At 47.3% G+C, this 19,724-nt stretch overlaps 8 protein-coding genes across 9 annotated transcripts; 4 read left to right on the forward strand and 4 right to left on the reverse strand.

The window, feature by feature from the left end:
- Window positions 1–906: 906 nt before the first annotated feature.
- On the reverse strand, window positions 907–2,481 carry FVEG_14779 (hypothetical protein). Its single transcript, XM_018903764.1, has 2 exons — window positions 2,401–2,481; window positions 907–2,333 (listed from the first exon to the last, which is right to left on the reverse strand). The coding sequence occupies exon 2, from the start codon at window positions 1,530–1,532 to the stop codon at window positions 1,026–1,028; it is 507 nt and encodes a 168-aa protein (XP_018743710.1). The 5' UTR covers window positions 1,533–2,333; window positions 2,401–2,481; the 3' UTR covers window positions 907–1,025.
- A 3,114-nt stretch (window positions 2,482–5,595) lies between these two features.
- Window positions 5,596–7,485, forward strand: FVEG_01105 (retrograde regulation protein 2; the record flags this gene model as incomplete). Its single annotated transcript, XM_018887894.1, has 4 exons — window positions 5,596–5,705; window positions 5,761–6,530; window positions 6,586–7,222; window positions 7,275–7,485. 4 exons carry the CDS (start codon window positions 5,596–5,598, stop codon window positions 7,483–7,485), a joined length of 1,728 nt encoding a protein of 575 aa, XP_018743709.1.
- FVEG_14778 (hypothetical protein) lies at window positions 7,296–10,064 on the reverse strand. Its single transcript, XM_018903763.1, has 5 exons — window positions 9,128–10,064; window positions 8,934–9,048; window positions 8,533–8,861; window positions 8,129–8,468; window positions 7,296–8,079 (listed from the first exon to the last, which is right to left on the reverse strand). The coding sequence occupies exons 1-5, from the start codon at window positions 9,866–9,868 to the stop codon at window positions 7,697–7,699; spliced, it is 1,908 nt and encodes a 635-aa protein (XP_018743708.1). The 5' UTR covers window positions 9,869–10,064; the 3' UTR covers window positions 7,296–7,696.
- A 1,757-nt stretch (window positions 10,065–11,821) lies between these two features.
- Window positions 11,822–12,091, forward strand: FVEG_14777 (hypothetical protein; the record flags this gene model as incomplete). Its single annotated transcript, XM_018903762.1, has 1 exon — window positions 11,822–12,091. The coding sequence occupies one exon, from the start codon at window positions 11,822–11,824 to the stop codon at window positions 12,089–12,091; it is 270 nt and encodes an 89-aa protein (XP_018743707.1).
- Window positions 12,092–12,688: 597 nt separating this feature from the next.
- On the forward strand, window positions 12,689–13,254 carry FVEG_01102 (hypothetical protein; the record flags this gene model as incomplete). Its single annotated transcript, XM_018887893.1, has 2 exons — window positions 12,689–12,753; window positions 12,960–13,254. The coding sequence occupies 2 exons, from the start codon at window positions 12,689–12,691 to the stop codon at window positions 13,252–13,254; spliced, it is 360 nt and encodes a 119-aa protein (XP_018743706.1).
- A 177-nt stretch (window positions 13,255–13,431) lies between these two features.
- Window positions 13,432–16,769, reverse strand: FVEG_01101 (hypothetical protein). 2 transcript variants are annotated; one of them, XM_018887892.1, is made up of 6 exons: window positions 16,002–16,769; window positions 15,843–15,948; window positions 15,408–15,793; window positions 14,826–15,351; window positions 14,461–14,776; window positions 13,432–14,390 (listed from the first exon to the last, which is right to left on the reverse strand). In XM_018887892.1, exons 1-5 carry the CDS (start codon window positions 16,497–16,499, stop codon window positions 14,673–14,675), a joined length of 1,620 nt encoding a protein of 539 aa, XP_018743705.1. In that variant the 5' UTR covers window positions 16,500–16,769; the 3' UTR covers window positions 13,432–14,390; window positions 14,461–14,672. The 2 variants fall into 2 exon arrangements, with proteins under 2 accessions (XP_018743705.1, XP_018743704.1); XM_018887891.1 differs by having other exon boundaries at window positions 14,456–14,776.
- Window positions 16,770–16,811: 42 nt separating this feature from the next.
- Window positions 16,812–19,480, reverse strand: FVEG_14776 (hypothetical protein). The gene is made up of 2 exons (XM_018903761.1): window positions 19,327–19,480; window positions 16,812–19,244 (listed from the first exon to the last, which is right to left on the reverse strand). The coding sequence occupies exon 2, from the start codon at window positions 17,400–17,402 to the stop codon at window positions 16,992–16,994; it is 411 nt and encodes a 136-aa protein (XP_018743702.1). The 5' UTR covers window positions 17,403–19,244; window positions 19,327–19,480; the 3' UTR covers window positions 16,812–16,991.
- Window positions 18,378–18,581, forward strand: FVEG_01100 (hypothetical protein; the record flags this gene model as incomplete). The annotated part of the gene is made up of 1 exon (XM_018887890.1): window positions 18,378–18,581. The coding sequence occupies one exon, from the start codon at window positions 18,378–18,380 to the stop codon at window positions 18,579–18,581; it is 204 nt and encodes a 67-aa protein (XP_018743703.1).
- Window positions 19,481–19,724: the final 244 nt, after the last annotated feature.

The following is a 19,724-nucleotide window of genomic DNA, read 5'->3' on the forward strand; positions in this document are numbered from 1 at the left end:
CCACACAAGGATGCGGCAGCGCTGTCTTAGATCTCGGCAGATAGAGTGGGCACGGTAACTTGAACGATACTGAGCTCGAAAATATCGACGAGTTTAGGCGATGTGCTTTCAGGCGCCGGGGGCGTTGCAAAGTATCAGATCGAGCCGAGGGTTGAAGCGCGACAGGATGCGACAGACTGTTTATTTGTGCGCGCCAATACTTTCCAGTAAAATATACGAAAATAGAAGAAAGCGTGCTGATTGTTCGATCGCGCGTCGTCGAGCTTGGTATGTGATAGACGGTAATAAAACAAGGAAAGTATGTCTCAGACGAGAGTCGTTGTCGTGGTTATGGTTATGGTTATAGTCGTCATACAAGGCGAAGGCCGTTTATTGTTGTCACCGTCGCGGGATTTGTGGAGGTCTCCCAGTCGCAAATAAACAACAGCGAGTGGCGGTCTCAGTTCGACGCGCCGTCGCAGTTGAGGGTCCCTTAGACAAGCAGTGAACAAGCTGAGCTCGCGCGACCGACAGCCGGCGCAATGTACGGGAGCAAGAGGGATGATGGGAGGATTATTGGGCGCAAACGAGAGACTGGAATGGAGAAACGGTGAGTGGAAAGAGAAGGAAAGTAGGCCGGGACGATGTGGGTGTGGTGGGCGGGAGTGTGCGCTATGTATGAATGGGCAAGCCAAATGCTCAACGGGAGGTGGGTGGAGAGCAGGGCCAGCTGGGAATGGACGGACGGCTCGTTAAGCACGGTACGTCTCCTCGTCCTTGTCTCTCGACCCAACCAGGGTAAAGAAAACCTTGAAGCACACTGGTCAAGACCGAGAATGTGGGCCTACAGCGAACAGCGGGTGGCGCGAACGCTGCAGTCCAAGTAAGTAGGTACAGTACCTGGCAGAAGAGCTGTGCAATGCTTGTTGTTCAGATACTGGCTCGCTAGATGCCGGTCCCAACGGTGCTGTGCTTCTCACGCTATGCTTTAACTGAGGACAGAGCAGATAACAGGGCTCGTTCCACGGCAGGACGCGATATTGATATTATATTGTATGATGCGCTCGCTGTGCTGCACTTTGCAATCGCGTCTTGACCTCTACGGTTTCTGGCGATCCACTGGTGAGTCCCTTGACGGTGGTAGTGAAGACGACAGTAAGCCCCCCAACAAGCGGCGTGCTAGCGCAAAGCCCTTGCCAAGTCAATCCCGGCAGCGTCCGTGACAAGGAAGAGCTCAAGCAGCGGTCAGTGGGTGATGAGGGCACGTTGTGCCAGCTTGAGCGATAACCCTGGACGGGAGAGCAATCGTGATAGGTCTGATGAAGAGGTTGATGATCCTTAAGGTGGTCGAGCCCATGTGGTGGAATGGAGATAAAAGGGCAGCCGACTGAGACCCTGCGTGCCTTGTTGTGTTGCAAACGTACAGTACAGTAGTTGATACCGTAGAGTATGGTTGACCTATGTTTTTGTTTATTTGCTTGATGCGAACTTTGCTTCCCCGTTATCGTTGCAGAGGTGATTGATGATGAGTCCAGGATTGGCAATTTTTGCATTCAAGTACCATTCACCGGTCTTTGTTCCTCTGATCTGGTTCCCTGGCGGTCAACTCTCGGCGGCCGGCCGTAGGTGTTGGCTTAGACTCGCTCGGGACCTCGCATAGAGATACGGCGTATGGGCCAGTCTCTTGGGTTGGGGAGCGGCTGCAGAAAGGCAAATGGAAATAATGGCCGAGAATCTGTCACACTTGGAGAAATTGAAGATATAATTTTTGGTAGGAAAGACTTCAAGTTGCTCGAATATGAGCGTCTGCTGGATGACATTCTGGAAACAACACTGAAGAGACGCGATCAAACTCATGTTTGTTTGTTATGATCTGAGAGCCTCAGATGAGACAACAGTAACCCGGGTTTTCCACGCTCCCCGTTGGCTAGCCTCGAAGTCGGGTACCACTTATTGGTGACCTAACGCACCCAGCATGTGCGTCTGCAGAGAGTGAGTTAACGATAGGATTGCTTGGTTGAGAGCAAAGCGTGAGGGGAAATGCGTCGAAGGCTAGCAAATAGCAGCATATTGTGACGATCCAACGAGAAGGCAGGTTGCCTCTGTCATCTAGGCAAGGCTCAACGCCAGCATGTTTCGACCCCTGCCCAAGCATCCAGCCAGAGCTGCACGTCGGCGGCAAGAATGAAAGACAGCGCAGGGAAAGGACGCACAGCACAGCTATCGCCCGCACTCACATGCATGCATTCGCTCTAAATGAATGACCTTTTGGGGTTGAATGTGGATGGGCGTGATGGGGTCGTCTGTTTGAATACGGTTAAAGGTGTGGATGTCTTTTTGAGGGTGAGGGGTTGCTGAAACGAGACAGAGATATGGGTCAATATGACGCTGCATGTAAACAACTCAAGCTTTGGGAAATACCTTGGGCATCCCTTCTATCGATCTTGCCTCAATTGATGAGCAGGACGCGTAAAGCATAGACTTCCTCACCTCCAACTAAGGTAGCGCACTTAACTCACTCAAGGAAGGCAATTACTACCCCGTACTAATGGAACGTAGAAATATTAGTACGTATCCGTACACCATAAAAACTTGGAACAAAGGTGGCTGGGGATTAACGCGAAAACCGAACGCGTTGACGCGTCATTTCGAGCCAATAAGAAAGCACCTTGGTTTGTCAGTCACACAAACTATATCACTGTTGTAACGAGACCGACTACGAATCAGAGTATTCAATTGGTATTGATCCAATTATTCCACAGCTGCAAGATGAGCTTCTTTACGACCCTTGTCTATAAGGCACAGTAAGTACGGAGTATCTTATTCCAATCTGGATAAGCCTGCAGCACACTGTTTGGTACTGCTCCATTCTCGTTATCACAAGAATTCTATACAGAATCAAAGGATGTCTAGGGTGGCAGTGGGGGTGGTGGCCTATTACTCTCGGCTAGGTACCTAGCTTCTTCACACACACCGGGATTGGCTCTTAAGCGACCGTCAAATCAGAGGTCGAGGTGTGATAAAGAACAACCTAGAAGGGAAGTGGATGGAACACTGTGTTTTTCTATGATGTGCTGATCTCATCTGAGCCGAGACTGGTAGGTACATAGTAGCCACTAACAAAAGCAGCACCACGCTAGACTCATCACCACAACCTGGACGATAAAGCCTACTAGTACGTTAGATCATTATAAGTTGGGATCGCCTTTACAGCTGACACTGATGTCATATGTGTCTAGAGATGAACATCCGATCATCAACACGACCAATACAACTGTGACGGACAGGAAAACACCTCAAAAATGAAGTATGGCATGGTGTACTATTGTATGAATCTGATTGATGGGCCGGTGAATTCGTATCTTCAGGCATAATTCTTGCAAATGCCATTGCAGTTATCACACCAACTTAGCTGGTGTAAGTTGAATCATACTGGTGCGACAGCGTGGAAGTTGATAAAGATATAGTACAGGCAGGAGGGAGACAAAACCCTGTCTCGCTGCAGCTTTTCGTCCAATAACTTGACTGATCGACCATTGCAATAGAGTCACTCGAGTACTTCGTAAAACGGACGTGTCTCAGATTGAGATATTGGACTGCTTTGTTCACTTGCAGATACTTGAAAAAAAGAAGGAAAAAAGAAAAAAGAAAACGAGAGTAGCAATTCTGACAATTTGCCTAGAGGTGGACTCGAGGGTGCCATGGTTTGTATGCCAGATGGAAATGTTCGAGGGCATTGAAGCGCAGCAAACAAGTCCACAATACAAGAATGATGAAACTCTAATACACCCTGAAGATTCATACCAGCTGGGAAGAAGGCTATGGGCCTCCAGATCTATTATAACCTTTCTCTTGATAATATTAGTAGCGTGATACCTGTCTACGCAGTCCACTCGCATGGGAGGGAACCTTGGTTGTGATCAAAACCACTCACGATAATGGATAGGAACACTCACTAATACCCGGACAAGATTCCAATAATCTGGGTCATGTATCTAAATGAACGCCCCTGCACCGTTCAAGTGTCTCGCAAGGGGGTATTCCCTGTAAAAGTTATTTCTACAACAATCAACAGTGGAGGGTTGGCGAGTCGATCTACCAGGCCAACGACTAATACCCAGGTTCAACTGGAAATGGTCATTGGCTCTATTCAATGCATAAACTTCCATACAAACGTTCAAGATCATGAGACGAATGGGTACATTTCCAGTAAGGAACAGAGCCTACCATAAAGGTTGAGGTTAGTCTAGATATTGACACATAATAGCCAGGCCAAAGCTATGATTATATGGATATCTGAATACTATTGTGGTGTAACATGCATATAGACCTCATGTCACCGTTGGCCCGGGAGGCTAAGATGCAGAGTATATATTTTATTACATAAAAATACCCGACACGAAGCAACAAGCGAAGGGTGCAAATGTGACTGGAAGATGACCGGACATTGGGTTAAAGGGGGGCTTCTCACCAATCCTTCCGACAATACGGGTCCTCGACGATGCGGTGCATCAGCATTTAGGGCAAGATGTTCTTACATGCCCCCGATAATAGGATGACATATGAAATATTTAAGAGCAACATAAATCCCATGACAAAGATGATAATGCCCAGAAGCGGTCCGCAGACATGAGTCGCCACTTGAACCAATAAGTCCATATGGAGGGGCAGCCTTCATCATAGAAAGTAAGTCGAGGAGGGGGATTCTGACATTAACATCCGTAAGTCTGATATAACTTGGACATGTAAACTTTGCAGCTACTTGAATGAATGGATAGCTTGCAGTTGTATCAATCGGAGGTTTGTTTAGAATATGTTTGGTGATAGCACTCATCCAGAGATGGCTAATTACTTCCCATAAGCATTCCTAAGCAGAGACCAAAGACGGAGCACATGGATGGCTGCTACTTTTCACGCAGCCAGACATAGTGAACGGATGGAAATACGTAAATGCCTGGGGTTAAAAGAAATGTGATACTGATGATAAAGCAAAAGAGCTGAGCAGGCGATAATGAAGTTGTAGAACGCTTAAATATAAAGATTAACCTAAGGAATAAACTGAAATTAATAGTTATATATAAATAGTATAATAATATAAATGAATTTTCTAATCTATCTTTAAGGTAACTTATTAATCAATTCTTGATTAAAACCCTTATATCTTTAATAATAATAGTATATTTATAATATATATATATATTTTTTTAAATTATATAGCTAATTTAAACTTAGATATCTATATTGTGATACCTTAGTAATGTAATTAGGAACTAAAGAGCAATACGGAGTAATAAGGAGCATATGATAATAAAACAATTTGTTGTATCCTGAGTGGCCGGACCAAGAGCAGAGTCGCTCCGGATAATACGGCGCCGTCACCGGCTTTGGGACGGGCAGCCCCGCAATCATGACACCCCTACATCCCCCGCCAACCTCAAACTTGCACTGAACCAACTTTTGCTCTCTGTTGGAGTCATCTCAGCCTCACCGACACTAGCACCAACAGCAAGCGCATGCTGTATGAATCATTTGCGCCTAAGATTATTCATAGACTATAGAAACGTCTCTCGTTGTGTTTTTCGTCTCAATTGGATCAATCCGCTGTCAAGGTTGATCATGTCCTCACATACTCCCGATATCGTCACACTCGACAATCTGTCGCAGACTATTACACCCTGGGACCCTCAGGGGGAAAGTCAACTCTATGCCATAGTTGATATGGGGAGGTATAAATAGTTCTCAATAAGTTCAAACAATCCTCATATCTGACATAAAATTCAGTAATGGCATACGATTCTCCATCACATCACTAGCGCCTCCATTTACACGCCTCCTTCGTCCCATCTATTCAACTCGCGCTGCCATTTCACTATTTGATGCACTCAAGAACACACCCAAAGGTCTAGTATTTCTTCCGGAAACCATCGCTGCCGTTTCCAAGACGCTGGAGCGTTTCCATCAACTCGCTGTTCGTCATGGAGTGCCAGCGAAACACATCACCATCCTCGCTACTGAGGCTATGCGCCGAGCTGACAATGCTTCTGAAATGCTCGAGGCAATCTCATCTGTGACTAATGGCCTCAGAGCAAGCATACTTGAGCCCGCTGTTGAGACCCTCTTTGGCGCTGTCATGGGCTCTCGCAGTGGCCTCATTGGCGTTGAAGGTGGCGCTCTGTTCCTGGACCTCGGGGGCGGGAGCGTGCAGATGACGTGGGTGGACACCAGCAAGCCAAACTACGAAGTAGATGCTGCCAGAGCTGGAGTGAGTCTACCCTTTGGAGCAGCGAGATTGATTCGTGTGCTGCAAGAGCAGCCAGCCGATGTTCAGGTTTCCGAGATCTCAAAACTTCAAACCGGCATGCAACAGGCATACGCCAACCTCTGCTCCAAGTTCTCTGCACTTAACGCCTTGAAGAGTTCTCATGACGAGGGTCCTCGAGTGAACGTCTTCATGTGTGGAGGTGGCTTTCGCGGCTATGGCAGCATGCTCATGCACCAGGATCCTGTGAGCCCGTACCCTATTCCCTATACGAACGGTTATACGGCTCCAGGTACACTCTTTTCCAAGGTTGAGCACATGCGTCGTGTCAACGAGGAACACGACAGTCGAATTTTCGGACTCAAAGCGTCGTCGTAAACAATTCCCTGCAATCGCTACCGTTATTGATGCATTGCTCGCGACGGTGCCCAATATCGGAAACGTGACATTCTGTGGTGGTTCCAATCGTCAAGGTGCACTTATGATGAAACTTCCGGTCGAAATCCGCGAGTGTAACCCTCTTGATATTCTTGCTCGAGTCACACCAGATGAAAAACCCGTATTTGATGCTGTGTTGAACACGTTGAGAAGTGCTCTTCCCGCAGAAGTCGACTTCTCATCCATGCCTGACGTTTTGACTCCTGGGCTGGACTCTCTTTTTGTGCGGGAGATTTGGACTCGACAGGGCCACGATTCGGATAACAACTCGTCCTTTGCACTGCATCATGCAATCACCCGGGATGCAGAGGTCCCTGGACTCTCACACACCGGAAGGGCGCTACTGGCGCTTTCAGCCTCAGCTCGATGGGGAGGCATTTTAGGGCCCTTGGACTCACAGCTCCAACAGAGTCTGTCGGCACTTCTTGGCAGCCAGCATCTTGACGCACCTTTTTGGGCTTCATATATCGGTGCTGTAGCCGGGCTTATAGCCATAGTTTTACCAATCATCCCAACGACTGCAGAGGAGGTTGAAAATGCTATCAGGTTAGTGTCATTTTCCAGAAGTATGCCAAGCCTTGTCGTCTAATGAACACAGCATAAAAGCACATCTCAAGCGGGCAGAGGATAAAAAAGAGAGAATCGTATTAACGATCAGAGTTGCCTCGGCCAATATAGCGAGTGTCAGTCTAGAAGATCTCGCCGACAGGGTTGAGAAAACCGCCAAAAAGAATGGAGGGAAGAAGCCAAGATACAAGATAACTGCCCAAGTGAGCCCATTGCCATGTCACATTTCTTCATCAACATAAACCAACACAATACACACATGTTTTTCCTTCGATCCACATTAAACAAGCCCATATGCAGCGAACGTCGTTGTATTCGTTATAAATCATAAAAGAACCATCATATCATGCTTTTTTGTTTGTATTTTGTCTTTTCCATATGTTTTTTCTTCCTGTTTTGCCTTTTTGTTTGCAAATCATTTTCTGTAATGACTGGACATGATTTGTGCAGTTATTACGCACTATCACGGGAGTTTCCCTTACTCTTGGTACTACTTCGAGGGCGTCTCTTGGATGAGATCTTCTTAAGCTCATGGTTAACTACCAAGGCGCTCAGCCGCTCGTCAACCTTGTACGACGAACGCTGAATTCTCTCGTCTGTTGAAAGGTCAGTGGCACGTCCCACATAATAAGGTGTTGTGGTCTTACAGAATTCCTTTCTGGTGTCCATCATATCCTGCGAGAACTGGCGAATTTTGCTGCTATGTCGAGCTTGGGAAGGATAGTCCTTGAGCCAGTCCATTGACATCTCCATTCTCTTGGGAGTCTTGAATTGGCAGTGATAGAATATGGCTATCAAAGGGAAGAATCCATTGTAAAGGTTCTCAAAAGCCCCAACTGGATATCATTAGCAATGAAGTTTGACCTTCGAGTTAAATTTTCTCACCGATATTCTGGTCTCTCTGGGCACTTGGGTTTCGGGCGAAATATCCATCATGTGCAACGACTAAGTCTCTGTACATGATCATGAGTTGCCACAAGCTAGCCCAAACTGCCATCTTCTCTTGAGCTTTAAGAGGCTCTTGTTGTGCCAAGCAGTCTTCGAGGAGCTTGAGGATATCGTGCTCATGGGACACAAGTGCGTTCCATGCAATGCGCCTAAGCTCTGCTTGAACAGTAAAGGGGACCTGAGAGAGCTTGTTGGACGAGCTGCAGCAGGTGAAGCGCGGAGCTTTCCAGATTCTGAAGAAACAATTCATTGTGTGGACCTTGGAGACGAGGTTGTGCTACAATAACAGTTAGCTCTACTGGATACTGCAAGGATCACTAAGAGAGGGTTGCGAGTGTTACCTTTGGAAGTCCCTGGCCGTCCTCATAATATGAGAGCAAAAAGTTTTGCACCATATGCTCAAATCGAGAGCTGCGTTCTCTTCGGATCTGTGCCTCAACCCAGCGTTGGAGTTCACCATAAGTTGGAAACCTGTCCCGCTCAAACGCAGCGTTTCTTGGATTCTCGTCGGTTCCATTCTGAGAATGGTATGCTTGAACAGATGCCCGAAGAAAAGGGGATTCGGCATCGCGGGTGAAGAAGATGACAATATCTCTGGGTTTGGCAGTGGGAAAGCGAGGCTCATGATCAACGACACGCCTCTCTTCCGCAGGGTCGGTTGACCAGACGTCTAAATATGATATGTCTCAGTGTACATGTCTCACTTTGAGGCTGGGGGCCAGGGGGGGGCTGTTCGACATACCGACGATGTGACGAATCACAGGCGGAGCAACCGCAGGGGTCCTACGGGTACAGACCAGGTGTGAGTGGTCTGGGAAGGCCTTACGGCAATAGGGACAGACGCCACAGTCTTGACACTGGGTAATGGCTCAGTTCAGTGTTTGTTTCAGAGGGGCAATGGCCGGTATAGGCATTGTATTGGATTGGTTTTCTTACGCGGGTCTTGGAGATACGGCACGGAAGACAGGCTCCACTCTTGCGGACATCGGCTGTCTGGTCTGGATCAGAGAGCTGTCTTGACCTCTTCTCCACAGAACGCTGACGCTTGACACCAGAGGTTGAGTTTGAGGAGGGTGAGTATGAGTATGTCTTGGTGTGGCTTGAGCGGCGGGACGAGGACTCGTGTACCTGGATCTGATGTGGGTAGCCATACCCCCGGGGGGCGTGCTTGCTAGGTACGGCCTGGGGGTACGTCCACTTATCATCCTGGGCCTGAACCTCTTGGAGGCTGACTCGAGGACGTCGACGGACATCGTCTACGCCATCGAAGAAGACGGAGCCAGAGTGAGAGGAAGGAGAGGTACTACCACCTCTGACGAGTTCTGGTGGGGTCTGACCCATGGACTCGGATGTGGTAATCCCTCCATCGTCCGGGCTCAGACCAGGGGTCATCCTTAGGTATTCGGCCTCGCTCCTGTCAAGAGAGAGATGATCAAGAAAGGAAGGGATATCAGTGATGAGCGAGGGAAGGTCCCTGTAGCTTAGGCGAGGGGAGCTAGAAGCTCCTGGGTAGCCCTGAGACCTGGTCGAGTCACAGTAGAGATCCCAGTCAAAGACAGACCTGAAGAGCTCATCATAGTCCAGGCCCGGGGAGGTGGGAACACGCGGGTTTTCTTGACCTATCTGGGACAAGTCTCTGGACGCAAAGACAGCAGCGGAAGCACCTCCTTTATCCATGTTGACGACCTGCCTGCCCTGCAATGTAATGTACTGTTTCCGGTGTAAGTCACGAGGAGCTATCTTGGTGGAACCTCGATGTCTGCGCTGGGCGAATTGAAGCACGCAGCAAATACTTGTCAGAAGACGATAAGGTGAAAAGTTCCAATGTGCCTGATGCTTGCGTGCAAGATTGAGCGATTCAGAGACACGTCCTGGCACCAGAGAGTTATAATTCGGCCTTCCTCGACTGTCGTGGTGGACTTGTTCACTTACACCATCCTCCTCTTCACTTCTCGGTGTAAGACAGGGGTTGTATTGGCTAGATCTCACAAAATTCCACTGTAATTGACCAATAGAACAACCTTGTCTTACCGGTTTTCGACTTGAGTTGAGTCCAGGAGAACGCTACGAGTTGCTAGTAGACCTAGATCACGGGAATAGTGTATATGACTATTGCTGGGATGGAGGAGAGGCGAAACTTTATCGATGGTAAACTAGATGGCTAGAATTATCTAGTGTTGCTGGCGCAATTGCCTGTTGATGCCATCGAACCTCCGTGATGTGCTGTTGGTGTTGATATCTGGATGACCAGACAAGACAATGATATTCAAGTGAGGACTGCCAATTCACTTCCTGAGGTCAATTGCATTTGCGAGACTGTCAATTTAAAGTTGCGAATGTCAGTCATCGAACTAGTACCCTTTGTTATCCTCCGCACGGGCGGTCCGTTAGGCTTGGTGTCGTGTAGTAGAGCAATCGAGTATATCTGTAATATATGGGTTATCAACTCGAGTCTACACACTCAATTGGTCAAACAGAACCAAGATACATATCAGAGAGCATTATAAAAACCAAAAGGAACTTGCTATTGACTTCTTTTAGACTTTTCTTCCCCGTGTCAGCTCTTAGCTTGGTGGTGTTGCTAGTTCATTGACATCCCAAAGTGGGATCGTGCGGTCGTATAGACAGGGATGTCACCTCTAAGAACTCACGACTCCAAGAAAGACTCGCCGTGCCCATCATCAGAGTATCATAGTTTATAGGTTATTAATACTTGATCTGTTCAATCTAAATGGCACCAAGTCGAGTGGTTCTAGACGCAGTAAATGCAACTATGTTCGCATCATATTGATAATTTCGTAGCTATCACGAGTATGCAGTTTTTATATCCGGCAGCGGGCTCAAATTTAAGTCAATTTAATTTTAATCACTCGTTTGAAAACTTAGATATCGTCTATCAAATTTAGGACTTAATTTCTTGTCCGGCTTTAATTTAGTCGAGGCGCCCCGTCCCGGCAATGCGGGGCCGACAACGGCTCCGGCCGTGGCCAAATTTAACCTCAGCGCCACCGGAGCTCCGCGTCGGTAGAATTGGAAGCGAGACCCACGCTGGTTGCCTTATTGAGCAAGACAAGATGAGTTGCATGAGACATCAGTCATGTGCCCAAATTTCTCAAGGTAATGCAGCGCGACTTTCCAACCTGCTTTTTATTTTACTGAAGACGTATTCTCGAAGTACAATTGACTGCTTATCTTTGTGCTCGACACTTTGATGAGAACTTTAGGCGATGGTGCTGTAGAATAAAATCATAAAGTGAGCCCAAAGTCGTCATAAATCACGGATACAAAATGTCCTTTTCGTATAGCTTTCCGAAACGCCAGTTGTAAGGTAAAAACATATCAATTCGCCACCCGATTCGCTTAGTGATACTTTTGCTTCTTTCAGTGAGAAGAGCTACCAAATTCTTCAGTTAATTGGTATTTATAGTCTGCAGACTGATATGTAGTTATACGCTGTGTACAATTAGCTATCTGTCAGACTTGCCCGCCGCACCAAGGGCTCACTATTGCTTGCGATAGGAGGGGAGAGGCTTGCGGAATCTTATTTATTTCTGACCATTGGTGAGTTCACAGGCCCTTTTTAGATACCTGACAAAGCTCTTTGATTACTCTCATACCACAACCAGAACCATGCCATCCAACAAAAGGAAAGCGTTTTCAGAACTATCGAACAATGCAAAGACAAAAACGCTCCGAGGAAAGAAGGCTGAACACAGTGCTGTCAAGGAGATCCTGTCCCAAATAGACGACATCCCAGGAGATCAAGAGGAAGAGTATGCCCTTGCCTCAAAGGATGAATTCGATTGGGAAGACGATGATGACGAACCTATCTCCTGGAAGAAGATAAAGAGCCTGATGCACTTACAGGACAAACTGGCAAGACTGTTGAGGCCGACTTGAGAAGTTTGAATGAAGCGTTCCCTGTCTCAGATAAGCATCCGAATGTCACCAGATATCAGTCACAAATTATAACACTGGTGCAACGGCTAACGCAGTGGGCGAAGTCTGATATTGCCGGAGACTTTAGCTCCTAAGTAGTCAAAGCTTGGTCAAGGAGATCGAGAAACTACCATTGGATTTAGGGTAATGCTGGCCCATTTGGACCTAGGCCAGCTTGCAGGTAACATAGTATTGCACGCACCAATCAAGATACAAGAGGTACTGGGAAGGGCCAACCTGAACCATAGGGACTTTACCCACAAGGAGCAAGAAAACATGAGACTTTAGAAGAGGTTGCTAAGATGATCTAAGTAAAGATTCCCCTAATCTTAGACTAAACTTAGACTAAACTTAAGACTAAATTGCCCAAGTCTTTTCATTACTTAGGATAAAGGTCTCAAGTTTTATTGCCCTCCCGCATGGACCCAAAAGAAGCACGCAGCGCATCGTCCATATGAACGTGGCTGTGCAAGTTGGACTGAGAACACCATACTCAAGGAGTCAGCAATCTGTGGAAAAAGACAAGTTAAGACGACAAGAGTACCAGTTACGCCATCGATGCCGACAAAGATAGATATATACTGGCTCATCCATTACCAAAATAGGAGGGTACAGCCATTTGAGTATGTGCGAGCGAGAATCCACAACAACATGGTAACAGCGACCAAAGCGATACACTATACCTTCTGCAGGAAGGCAAGTGTTGTGCCTAACTTCTGTGTGGTAGGGTTATGGGCAAAGCCCTACTATATTGAATGATCAGGCTTCAAACCAGAGTGTCTAAGTGGCCCCCGGTGTTCTTTGAAAGGTTGTTGATGTGATACTTTAGAACCTACCAGCAAGCAAACAGGATCAAAGGTGACCGCTCCTTCCTCTGCAGTGACGGGTCGTATAGGTTAGTGCGAGAGGTTCGGGAAGGCTTAAGTCTTCCGGAGTTCCACGAGAATCTAATAGACCAAAAGAAGAAGAAGAAGAAGAAGAAGAAGAAGAAGAAGAAGAAGAAGAAGAAGAAGAAGAAGAAGAAGAAGAAGAAGAAGAAGAAGAAAAGACAGCGCTGGGGAACAAAATCAGGACAGGTCAAGAATATGATAAATCAAAAGACTCTAGGTTCGATGACAAGCTGACCTTGCTTTTGGTCAATTGACTGTCACTTAATGCTGAGCTTTCTACAGAAGAGGCTTAACGGCGATATATATCAAAACAATTTTGACGATGGGTTTATTTTGAGGCCAAATTCTCGAGGAGGGAGACCTCTAATAATCACAGCCTCATAATCTTTCCCACATATGCCTTTCGACTGCTCCTTCTCTTCGAAAGTTTGTCCACTTCTTATGAGAAGACTTGGCCGTTCGCTGGGGGACTGGCCTCGACTTCCTTGGCAACTTTGACCTTTCACTCAGAAGTGCACTGTTTTCTATTTCGATGGGAGGCTGCGGGTGAGATCGTTCTCGTGGCCATTTCTTGGTGGCCCGACGTGGGTTGGCTATCACATACTCTTTGTTGAACTTATTGATGCGTTCTCTCTCGTGATCATCGTAGTTTCGAATCTCTTCCGTTCTCATACTAAGTTTTGTCATCCCATCGAAGATCTTGAAAGAGTCTGTGGGTATTCCTTCGCAGAGGAAGCCCCTCCGAGCTCAGAGCATAGGCCCGGTTTCGTCGTTGAAGGTCAGTCCGTATTACACCGTCACCCCGATGCGTTGTTCAGGCTTTTAAGTGGCAATGCCCTGGGTGATTTGTTCTTTGGCGAGGGGAGAGTGTAAGCAAATGTCCCGGCTTCGATATACGTATCATTGATCTTCCTGTCAGGCATGACGGGATGCTTAGAAGTCTGATGCTGCGAGTTCCAGCCCTCGAACACAATACCGCTGTCTCTATTCCGATCTCTGGCCGTGACTGGAGTTCGTGGTGCTCATGCGTTTCCTGTTCGGAGGGTCATAGGGAAAGGTGCATTATAATGAGGTTACATCTCCAGGATGGCCCGAAAATAGCTAACTGAGAATGATAAGGTCTAAAACCTACGTTTTTTAGGATTTCTTTAGAGCCTCCTTAGGAGCGACAGACCATGAGACCTCCAAGTCTAAGGTTTAGTTAGTCAAAGCGATTGCCAGAAGGGGGGAGCTCGTCATTGCGCTGGCTCAACTATGGAAAATGGGGTGGGCAAAGGTCAATAGTACGGGAGGATATATGTCTCCCAATCCTGATATCCTTTCGCCGGCCTCAGAAAACCCCATCATAATATTCGCATACTGTTAGTAGGCTGTAATAGGGATTTCACTCATTAGCAGATTGTCACGATCTGAATTACATTTAAGGCGAGAGTACTTTACATCTCAAACTTTTCGAAGTTCAAAACCAACAGAGTCAGATTTTAAAAGGGCTATTGGCTATACTGCTTGCCTATATGGTTGCTTGCTGACTTGGAATGTTGTGATAATGATTGGGTTACCGCTGAAGTGTAATATCACCTGTACGGGTTGAAGTTAACTATAACTAAGCCCACATAACCAGCTGAACAAAAATACTCGATCAACGGGAACAATCACTTTATTTTTGGTTGTTTCGGTTTCAGTCCTGCTTCTCGATCCAGTATCATTCTGCGCAGCAATTGATCGTGTGATGCTGACATAGACATGGACTCTCTTTCTAAGAAACAGTCAGCTCTTGTTCCACAACTAAGGTTGAAGCCACTAACGAAAATAGAAGCTTTCAGTGCGTAAGCTCATGAAGGCTTTGATAAGAGACTCGTCATCGTTGAGAAGCTTGCGTGTTGCAGCTACCCGGAAGTCGGCATAGAGCGGACTAGTTACGCGGAACAGGGCTGCATAGATAGACACGAGATAGTGATAAAAATGCGTCCCGACTTCGAGCTTGCACTCGGGAAACCCGCTGTAATCTTCAGGTACATGACAAGGAAATTCTTGGAAGGCCATATACGTGTGTACGAGTTTCCGATACATCAGGATAAGACACCACAGGCTGGCCCAGAGAGCAATTGAGTTGTCAGGCCCGATACCCGCAGTGCCAAAGACAATTTTCTCGAGCTCAAGAAGAACTTCTTTCTCTATTGGTTGGGAGGCCGCTTTTGAGATCTGGCCAAACTGTGTATGCAACGCACAAGATGGCGGAGTCATATTTCCTTCCCTTTCCATGCAAAGAATGAGGCCCAAGCGGATTTTTGTCAGACAATTGAGCCTGTGTACTTTACGGACAAATTCGTACTTGGTTTGTCGTGTAAGTAGGCTGAGCAAGGCATCAAAATGAGATTTTTGCTTACCATAGGCAGGGATGCTTCCGATTGACTGTATCTCAAAATGAATGAATCCACGGTTTGCTGGAAGCCTATACAGCGGGTATCCTGATGAGCGATAATTCTTTCGACCCAGTCAATCAGTTGACTGGGTAGAAGAAGCTGCGGCAAGGCATAGCGGGCACTTTCTTGGCAGTATGATTCGACTTGCTCCCCGACTTGATCCATCACGACCCAGCAACAGAACCATGGTGGTGTTGTGTTTCCATAATAATCCTGTACTTCAACTTCTATAACTGGGTTGTCAAGGTAGTCCATGGACAATGAGACTTTTCGATGTGGTCCAAGATGAGTTGTGCCTGTGATAAGCTCCTGGTTTAGCAACCTCGCAGTATAATCGATATAATGAAGATCTGAAACTATTAGCTGACCTGAATATACACCGGCCAGATACAGTCTTACCTCCTGAGCTGAATCTCATTTTCGTCAATTTCTCACGGATACACAACTGAGTTCCAAGAATACCAGCCGCTTTTTCACATGCTTGACATGGAGCTCCTACGCCACACTAAAAGGTCAACTTCTGTATGTACGTGCCCAGACATACGTGATGAGACATACAGATATTCTTCGAACTTTGCATCTGAAGCAAGCACCAGTTTTCCGGACTCGTGCAACTTCAAGCCTCCTTTTTTCATCAAAGTCCTTTCTCTTCTTCTTGATACCATCTGGTTTAGTGGGGTTAGAGGGGAAACATATGACGGAGTATTCAGGGACTGAGACAGTTGAACGAATTCCTTTACGCCTTGGCTGATTAAAGGATCGATTCTTCTTATAGCCGCCTTGTGTATCGTCTGGTATCTTCTTTTCGGAACATTGCTGTTCGCTAGTGGCAGCAGGGATAGGGATCTCGTTTATAGGTGTAAGAGGTTGGGCTGACTGTGAGGGTTTTGAAGTTCCCGCACAGAGGCGCTCAATGTCGAGGAACTCTTCAAGATCGATGACTCCAGGAGAGTACGGCTCAAAGCTTCCTTCTTGGAGGATCATTGATTCCATTCTCAAGAACTTGTAAGTTGGTAATCCTGTTCCTTGCACTTGTGATATTCTTTCGTCAGTCATTCGAACAATGAGAAAGATGGGGCGACGGCATCTATTGTCCTATCAGATCGTAGCGTCAACAGCTCCTCCTCGGTGAGCTTAGATGAGCCATAATAGGAAGGTTTACGTCACGTGACGTTACTGCATGCACTGAGAGGCGAATAGCAACCTATTCTTCCCTTTTTGACAGGTGCCTTGAGTCAAGAACAAACATAAACTTTGACTGAACCGAGCTTGACTGCGGATGGCTGAAGACAAGCATCGCATTGGAATGCATATTGGGGTCCAGACCGCCCCCATTAGCATCTTACGTATTATAAGCACATAAACGCCTTCTGTTGATGCTATGGAGCATTGGTCAAACCCACCTCAGGAATAAGATTCGGATATAGGTAATATGCATATTTCCTGCAACTCTATAACTGTATCTCTGTCTACACCTGAAGCGTTACAATGAATGATTCAGTGGGCCTGGAACACAAGTACATACGAGAGTTCATCCGACAGTCCGTCTCAGACAAAGTCCCTAAAATATTCGGTCAGCGCTGTAACAACACAGCAAAGGCGCCGAGCTGAGTCTCGTCCAGTAGGAATAAAGATCCACACGGCCGTTTTTGGCGTATTCCTTGGGGCGAACAGACACCCGGCTAGGTTACAAGGGTGGGACGATTTTCCGGAATGTTCTATAAAAAGGTACCAGACGCGGAGCAGCACAGCCATGCAGACGCAGCAGACGAGCAGCATGCACCCGAGAACTGGATCCCACGACGGAGCCAAGACTTTGAACGAGCCATTAGAACCTCGACAACTTCTCACGATCCTTCGTCGTTTCCTGGGCAAAATTGGGTTCTCTCCCTTTTCTGTCTGATGTGCAGAGCCAATCTCGGCTACCGCTAAGCCCCTCAACAACGACCGATGGAACATCCAAGCCAGGGGTCTAAAGTATGACGCAGCTGGTCTGGAGATCTGATGCACCCTTGTGGTGTAGTGTGCGGCAATTGGGGGTTTAATTTTTCACAGTCCAGATTATCGCCATAATCAACTCCCAGCCTGATGGTCTGGATTGTGAAGCACAACATGAGGCGTACCGCCATGCGCCTTTCTGACAGGCATTTGTGTACACATGCAGGCATAAATTTATTACTGCGGCGTCAATTATTGAGCTCGGTCTCCGGGGTGGCACGCACTTGATGACAGGCAAGTTGTAACTCGTCAACGAGATCCCTGATATTTGTCTGGCCGAGCAGCATGAGTTAGAGGCGATGATCATGGCTCATGGACAGTAAGCCCCCTGTTTTACGGCCACTTTTCCCTAAGGCGCAACTGGTGGGTGACTCGTGCAACTGACTACTGGCCTGCTGGGCATCACACATCAGTCGGCCGAGAGAAATCTGGAGAACCAGAGTACAAGTCGGGTACCGAAGTCTAAAATCGTCCAAGACTTTGCTGTCGGGGATCTGTCTTGAGTATACGATATTTACCCATCATGTGCTGTCGAGTCGGTCTGAAATACGAGAAGCGAAGCATCGTAGCCGGGTAGATTCCCCCAGTTTATTGGATTCCTGCTGCAACCTCTGCACAGACGGTCCATTCTGTTGCGAGCGGCCAACCCGGCTGGGCGTTGTTATTTTTGTGAGTTGGTTTTTGCAGATCTTACGAGGGCGAGAACCAGCCACAGACGGGCCAAATGGGAACAAGATATTCCGATGCGAGGGAATAGGGGGTCTAGGGGGGCCAATGCAGGAGTTTGAAGCAGGGCGAGACTTATTGGAGTTTCTCATTTTCTGACTGTGATGACGAGTTTTGTTTCGACCCTCCAATGGGAATGACGACGGGTGAAGCTTACACACGACGGTGGTGGATAGAAGAGAGGACTTTTCGTGATTCGACGAGGTGCCGATGCCGATAAATGTAACCAGTTTGGGCGTCGTCGACGGCAGAAAGGCAGCCACAAGATCAATCCAACACCAACCACCAGGAACACGACTGTTTCGGGATGTGGCTGATTCCCGGGAGTCCAAAAACCTTGCTCCATGCAGATCACAGTTTGCAGTCGGGGACAAAACAACAGCGAAAAGATTAGACTGGATATGGGGAAATTGAGCGATCAAGTTGTACGTAACTGATAATCTTAGACCAGAAACCCACCATCTCCAATCTGTTAACTGGTGTTACTGGTAAATGTGCGGCAAACGTTCGCGGGAACGCCCAGAAGGAAACGCTGAAACTTCGAAACGGCCAAGCACTGTGAGTGACAGGGAGACCGTGGGGTTGACGGTTGGCTCTCGCTGATCCATCCTGCTTCTCCGCTCCCTTATATTAATAGTGTCAAGTAATGAAGCATCAAGGAGGTGTTTGTATGTAATTCCAATCTCTAAGCCAATCCTACCGTACTGTTGCATTACTGTCAACACCAATTCAGCCTGGCTGAGGATCATCATACACAATCCGAGCATCAGATTTTCAAAGTCACCCTCAGGTACTTGTATGTACCACACGCAGTATCCATTCGTATCCTGCCAGTGTGTTTACTCTATGTGCAGGCCCTTAAGGCTCAATCCCGCTCTGTCTACCGCAGTTGGCATCGCCATCGCTGCAGCTAATTGCGCCAGATGGACACCACTAACTACCTAGGTAATAATTATGTTACACACTGATTTTTCTCGGGCTTTTCTCAACGCCCCGGACTTCCCTGTCGTCGGCGACCCCATGCACTTTGGCGCTCACAACAGAGAAAAGCACCTCACCTCATCCTTGAGGAGAAATCTGCGCACCGTTGGCCATAGCACACACCCTGGACTGAGCATTGGGCAACGAAGATTCGCAATGCTTGCTCTAGGAGGCTGACCTTCGGTATTCACAGCCATGCCTCAGCTGTTGATGGTGAGGGGGGGCCTCAGGTGCGTTCTATGCTGGTGCGATAGACGGGATCTAGGGACTCGAAGGGATTTACAGAGGGTTGTAGATCAAACGTCGAAATACGAGGAACCCTAGGCATTGTACGTTTCGAAATGGCAGGGTCGTGATTGTTGTCCAATGTGGTATTTATACATTCAAATTTCAGACAATAAAGTGGCATCATCATACTATAGACAGCTAGCTCACCAGGGTAGCTATGTTGAAGCTTCAAGATACAGGATCAGTTACTTCACAACCGAGCGTCTTTCAAACAGACTAGCAATATGAATTGATTACTCGCTTCCCTGCCGACATTAGATGATGTCTTTCTTTCTCTCCCTTTCAAGT

This window comes from Fusarium verticillioides, chromosome 1 (assembly GCF_000149555.1).
Source record: "Fusarium verticillioides 7600 chromosome 1, whole genome shotgun sequence".
In the NCBI taxonomy this organism is placed as follows: Eukaryota; Fungi; Ascomycota; class Sordariomycetes; order Hypocreales; family Nectriaceae; genus Fusarium; species Fusarium verticillioides.

Bases quoted from the DNA above. Each gene is read 5' to 3' on its own strand.
- FVEG_14779 (XM_018903764.1), bottom strand. From the start codon at position 1,532: ATGCAAAAATTGCCAATCCTGGACTCATCATCAATCACCTCTGCAACG.
- FVEG_14778 (XM_018903763.1), bottom strand. From the start codon at position 9,868: ATGGATAAAGGAGGTGCTTCCGCTGCTGTCTTTGCGTCCAGAGACTTG. The intron at 9,049-9,127 runs GTAAGAAAACCA...GCCATTACCCAG, and splicing joins GCCGTATCTCCAAGACCCGC to TGTCAAGACTGTGGCGTCTG. The intron at 8,862-8,933 runs GTATGTCGAACA...TATCATATTTAG, and splicing joins TGTGATTCGTCACATCGTCG to ACGTCTGGTCAACCGACCCT.
- FVEG_01101 (XM_018887892.1), bottom strand. From the start codon at position 16,499: ATGACTGACGAAAGAATATCACAAGTGCAAGGAACAGGATTACCAACT. The intron at 15,352-15,407 runs GTAAGCAAAAAT...CGACAAACCAAG, and splicing joins CGGAAGCATCCCTGCCTATG to TACGAATTTGTCCGTAAAGT. The intron at 14,777-14,825 runs GTTAGTGGCTTC...ACTGTTTCTTAG, and splicing joins CACTGAAAGCTTCTATTTTC to AAAGAGAGTCCATGTCTATG.
- FVEG_14776 (XM_018903761.1), bottom strand. From the start codon at position 17,402: ATGTTCCATCGGTCGTTGTTGAGGGGCTTAGCGGTAGCCGAGATTGGC.